The sequence below is a fragment of the Myotis brandtii genome, unplaced genomic scaffold (assembly GCF_000412655.1).
Source record: "Myotis brandtii unplaced genomic scaffold, ASM41265v1 scaffold667, whole genome shotgun sequence".
Lineage (NCBI taxonomy): Eukaryota > Metazoa > Chordata > Mammalia > Chiroptera > Vespertilionidae > Myotis > Myotis brandtii.
This window is the reverse complement of record NW_005370593.1, coordinates 2,276,705-2,282,965: the sequence shown is the minus strand read 5'-3', so window position 1 is coordinate 2,282,965 and position 6,261 is coordinate 2,276,705. Positions and strand designations below refer to the sequence as shown.

Genomic DNA, 6,261 nt, shown 5'->3' with positions numbered 1-6,261 from the left:
GCTGCAGTAAAGAAGGCAAAAGGTGGCCCAACGAAGTACTGATGGGGTGGTCATAATAATCTGGCCACTCAGTGTATATTCCTCATTCAGCCTTTTTTTTTTTTCAGCCTTATTTTTCCAAATAGTATTTTATACCTATTTGATCCCACAAACTGTTTAATATTTAACTTTATTTAGCAAATATTTATTAACAGTCATAACCATTTTTAAAATTGTTAGGTGCATTTTGCTACAATATTGGAATAAAATATTCAATATAAATTGAGCACTCAAAATTTGCTTTAAAGATTAAAAAGTAAATAAGGGATTAGAAAAATTACTGAAAAGGAAAGAGGGTAAATGGTATGGAAAGGAGGAGGAAGATACACTAACGTTTTTTAGTTTTATTAGCCCAAATGAATCATTGACTGGTGGAGGGCTGCTTTCTTTCACATACTTCATTTCCATTCTGGAGCCTCTTGTAGCCTCCACTATATAGTCACATTCCTTGGTACAACAGAGTCATGCTTGGGCTGAGAAGGTGGGTCATTACTGCAAAGCGTTTTCTGTACTTAAAGTGTAAATATTCAAGGAAAAGTGATTGTTAATGAAATCAGGTCTGAGACACAGTAGAAGAGGCATTGGTCTTTTCAAGTCCAAGTTATGATGATATTGAATAGTGAAGAAGTTAAAATATTTAAGATTTTATAATTGCTACTTTGTAAAGAAATTCCAAGTTTCCTGGTTATGATACTAAGAATACAGTAAATATTACGGTTCAGTGAAATACATTATATATTACAGAACAGTGAAACTGTTCTTTAAGAGTTAATGTAAAATTTGCTTTTTTCAGAAACTAGACAAAAAACTTCGGGAAAATCTAAGAGATGCAAGGAACAGTCTTTTTACAGGTGACACACTTGGAGCTGGCCAATTCAGGTATTATATTAGTTAAAATACTTATAGGACTTGAAAATGAAACATTTGTAGTTTGGGGGGTTTTCTTATCTGAGAAAATACTCTTATAGTTGAAATTTGTTTCTTTTTTAAAATGAGGTAACTAGGATCAGGGTGTTGACTCCAATTGTTTAAATGAAATATTTAATTTACTTTCTTTTGTTAGAAATTTTTGTTTTGCATTTTTATCATCTGTTGGAGAAATTTTTCTGTTTCTATAACTTTGAAGGTCAGAAGCCATTTCCTTAAATTCTCAGTTAGCTTCTTGGTAATGAAAACAAAGAAGTGAAAAACTTGTGAAGCTTATATCTATTTCTCCCTCTTAGCTAGTTTCCATTTTTATATTGAAATACTAATAGCTTAACTGATAAAGTGTTTTTGTCTTTGTTAGCATGTCTAGCATGAGTAGATAATGTCATAGTTACTCAATTATTACTGCATTTTGCAATAGAGTAACATTTGATTACTAAAAATAATGGATGATATTGGAGTGAAGAATTAAAGAAATTCATACAAATGAATTTATTTCAAGGGAGGAATACTCAAATATTCTTAAATATTTTTCACAGTGTTTCTCATTAAGTGGAGCAGAAACATCAAATTCTCACTTGGTTATTGCAACAGAAGCAATCACTGTTGTTGTCATACTCTATTTAATAGTTCCTTTTTATAGTGCTACTATATAGACACCTTTATTTGAATAATTTTTTTGAAAAAATTTACATTATTATAATATAGTTGTCTTATTTTTATTTTGTTGGATGCATTTCTAAATTATTTTAATTAGTGGTCAGCAGCCTTGAGGGACTGTTGTTAAATACATTTGAATACAGTTAGTTGTGGGCTAATGATTCTCAATGGGAACTTGGTAGTATCTGGAGAAATACCTTGAGGGACTGTTGTTAAATACATTTGAATACAGTTGTGGGCTAATGATTCTCGATGGGAACTTGGTAGTATCTGGAGAAATATTTGGTTGTCACAACTAGGAATCTACTGGGCTGTGTTAAAGGATGCTGCTAAACATCCTACAGCATATAGGACTTCCATAATGAGAAAATATCCAGCCCTAAATGTCAATAATGCTGAGTTAAGAAACTCTACCCTAGGCTATCTTCCCTTGCTTTCCTTCCACCTAGCTCTGGAGATATAAATGATAGTAAGTGGTAAGGGTGCTACTTCTAATTTTTATTGCTAGTCTTATATTCAGGGAGAGTTCACTGTCTTGCACCCAGTAGGGTGGAGTGAGTTAACTAAAATGGTCAGAGGTATCTTGGCAGAACAAAATATATATAGTTAATATAATCAGATAGCAATGACTTCTGAAAATTAACATGTATTTCTGATACAGTAGTGCCTTTAAAGCAAAGCTCTACAACTTTTGAAGACACATGGTATAACCAAATGACTTTTTGCTTTAAGTGTAGTCTATTTCACATCTAAATTATAATAATGGAGTAAAACAGTATTTTACTCCAAGTGACTGGTAAGTGAATAGTTATATAATTAGGTACCATTGTGGCATGATGTTTTAGTTTTATGCAATTATAATTTGATACAGTTTTATGAGACTCTTTAGAGTCTGCTTTTTGAATTTATGTTTACAGGAAAAAAATTATAATTTGCAATTGACAAAACTGTCAAACATTTGTGTAAATTTATAAGATTCTAACAATGGCCTTTCTTTTTTTCAAAAATATGAAATATAAATCTGGTTAGAAGTAACTTATTCTTTCTTTGATAACTCTAATTATTTTGTAAGAGCATTTGTATAGATATTTTTCCCTTTAAAAAGTACCTAAGTAAAACATAATACAGTATTTTACAAAGGCTCTAAGTAGTCCAAAGCATTACTTTACTTCTCTGACTGAACTAGAAAATTTTTTTAAAAAGCAAAGTATTATGGAACGCCATACTTTTTGTTCATATCAAAATGACATATACTGGAAAGTGTTAGAAAAATGTAGATGTATACACTGGCATCAAGATTTATATAATTGTTTTTAATATATTTACAGCTTCCAAAGGCCTTTATTAGTCCTTGTTGACAGAAACATAGATTTGGCAACTCCTTTACACCATACTTGGACATATCAAGCATTGGTGCATGATGTACTGGTAAGAAGCTAAATATACCCCTTTTTACTATAATGTAACATTAGTGAGTCCCTTCATTTAAAATTAACATCATGGCTTCACAAATACACATGATAATGATGGAGCTGAGAAATATGGACAAAAAGTGTGATAGGCTTTGGTATCATTGGATGCTGGAGAATAGTTAAGTTCCAAACTTAAAATCTGTAAATTATAAGATAAATCAATGGTAGTTTGGTCATAATGGGGAAAAGGAAATGGAGGAAAATGAATGACTTTTAAAAAAGTAAAAGTAAATAAATATGTTCTTAGGGAGAAAAGTGAAAAGGAAATGGAGGAAAATGAATGACTTTTAAAAAAATAAAAGTAAGTAAATAAATATGTTCTTAGGGAGAAAAGCTGTAATTTCTCCCATTTTTCTGGGAATCAGTTAAGCTTCATCTTAAGATAAAAAATAAGCAGTATTTTTATATTACCCATGTTTTTCTGAAGTAATTCCACATATGTAATTTCATGCTTAAAAGAAAAGTCTGCCTTATTTATCTACATGTTGTGTATGGCAGGTGATACACAGAGATAAATAAAACACAGTCCCAATCTTCAAAGGCAGTGGGAAGAAAATATGTACACATATAATTTCTGTACAAGACACTATGTAATAGGGCCAGAACAGTTTCCATTTAAAAGAAAATCCTATATCATTGCCTCTGTTGAGGCTATAATTCTAATTTACTAACTCCTGTCTGGCCTTTGGGGATTATAGTATACTAGAGGCACAGTGCACGAAATTCATGCACAGGTAGGGTCCCTAGGCCTGGCTGCTATCAGAAGAAATTCATGCACAGGTAGGGTCCCTAGGCCTGGCCGCTATCAGAGCCAATCAGGGCCTTCCAGCTGCTGGCCAGGGCCTTCCTTCGTTCCGCGCCACCCCCTGGTGGTCAGCGCACGTCATAACGAGCGATTGAACTTCCAAGGGGACACTTTGCATATTAGCCTTTTATATATATAGATAGTTGTGTCATTATTGCAAAGATTGCCAGAAATGTCATGCATAAAGGAAATGGAAGACATGCAGTCGATGGTTTGGACTTAATAGTTTATTTCTTTAAAACCCAGATTTAGCTGTAAAGTATTTCTTTAAATTAGATTTCAGGATTACTAATGGGAATTGGCAGTTCTGCACAATTGTCTATCGTAGAGTCCTATGCCATTCTCGACTCTTAAGATCAGTGTCAATGAAATAGTATTCAACTCTGACTCAGAAAAGAGAGCAAGAACAATCAAAGGGACCATGGAATTAAACCCTGAGTAATGGACCATCGAAGCCAGTTTTAGGAGGTCAAGTATAAGAGGCTGAAGAAGAGGGCATTAATTCAACCATTACTGGAGTGCTTACTCTCTTACAGAACAAGACCCTGTTTTAGCAAAAAATAAAACAAAGGAAAATATTCCTTTTTTCCTGGAGCGTAACATGCTAGCAGGAGAGACAGGTAATATGTAAAATAAACAAAACATATAACTTTTCAGAAAGGAGGAAATACTCTGGAGGAAAATTAAGTAATGGAAAACAGAATTACAATTATAAAATAGGGAAGACCTGCTGAAAAGGGGACACATTTGAGGAAAGATCTAAAGGAAGTAAGGTAGTAAATTATGTATCTATATGAGAGAACAGCATTCCAAATAGAAGGATGTCCATTATCAAGATGGCCAGAGCAAAATAAGGCAGGAGATGAAGTTAAATAGGACTTAGGAAGCAATATAGCATAGGAGAGTGATTTTCAACCTTTTTTATCTCTTATAAACTAATGACTAAAATTCTCTGGCACACCAAAAAATATATATCTTTTGCCTATCTGACAAAGTAGGTACAATTTTGATTCATTCACACCGGACAGCTTTTATTGTGTTGGCTGTTGTCATTTTTTAATTTGACAGTATAAGGGAAAAGAGGTCAGTGCCCCTGACTAAATAATCAAGTATTACATGTTTTAAAAATTCTTACAGGGGAAAAAAGTCTGTCTTAACAAGTCTATAAAAAAATAAATAAAGTTGAATAATGTAGGTAAAAAAAAATTTGCAGCACATGGTTGAAAATCACTGGCATAGGATATTACAGACAATTGTAAGAATATTGGCTTTTAATTTTGAGGGAAATGGGGAGTCACACATGGTTTTAAGTAAAGGATTGACATCTCATAGACTCCTTGGGGATATAGAAAGAGTCAAGGAGACCAGTTAGGAGGCTTTTGCATTTATCGTAGCAAGAGATGATGTTAACTTACACCAAAATGGAAATGGTGTGGTTTGTGATAATCTGTTGAATGTAAAGTATAAGATTTGCTGATGAATTGGATGTGGGATCCAAAAAACAGAAGTCACAATATTTTGACCTTTGCAAATGAACAGGTGTTATTTACTGAAATGGAAAAGAAATAGAGCATTTTCGTGGGGAAGATCAAATGTTGAGTTTTGGACATGTTAAATGTGAGCTAGCTGCCCATTTAGGTGTTCAAGTGTAGATATCAGATAGGATAATTACATACATCCATCTGAAGTTCAGGAGAAACATCTGTTCTAGAGAAATAAATTTAGAGTAGTCCATATATAGATGGCATTTAAAACCAAGAGATAAGACAAGATAACCAAGGGAATGAGTGTAGATAGAAGAGAGAAGACATCCAAGACTGAACTCTGAGGCATTTTAACATTAGAGGTTGGATGATGAATAGGAACTAGCAGATGAAGCAACCAATGAGGTATGAGTACTAGATCTGTGTCATTTTGGAAACCAGTGAGTTAAATGTTTCAAAGAGGAGGCAGGCATCAACTTGGACAAATGCTGAAGACTAAGTCACCATTGCATGGCAGTGTCAAACTTGTTAGTGACTTTGGTAAGAGCAGCCTTCATAGTGTAGGAGCAAAATACTGAAGTAGTTTTAAGAAACATTGGCAGGAGAGGCATAAGAGAGTGAATACAGACAAACCTAAAAGAGTTTTGCTGTGTAGGAGAGCTGAGAAAAGGGGTGATGTTTGGAAGGAGATGTGAGGTCAAAAAAAGAAAGATTACAGCATTGTTGTATATCAATGGGAATGATCAAAGGAGAAAAGTTGATGCAGGAGATAAGAATATCCTGCAGGTCTATAGGAGGCATTAGTGATGAGGATGGCTATAGACCAGGATTTCTCAATCTTGGCATTACTGACATTTTGGACTCAATAATTCTT

The 6,261-nt window shown here is 33.6% G+C and overlaps 1 protein-coding gene across 2 annotated transcripts in view; it reads left to right on the top strand.

Annotated features, from left to right (window-relative positions):
- Nucleotides 1-6,261, top strand: part of SCFD1 (sec1 family domain containing 1) — a 123,840-nt gene that overhangs the window by 26,399 nt on the left and 91,180 nt on the right. For both annotated transcript variants that reach the window (XM_005880994.2, XM_014528975.1), the window contains exons 9-10: nt 833-918; nt 2,955-3,054. In XM_005880994.2, the coding sequence (XP_005881056.1) occupies nt 833-918; nt 2,955-3,054 (186 nt within the window). The remainder of the gene's footprint in view (nt 1-832; nt 919-2,954; nt 3,055-6,261) is intronic.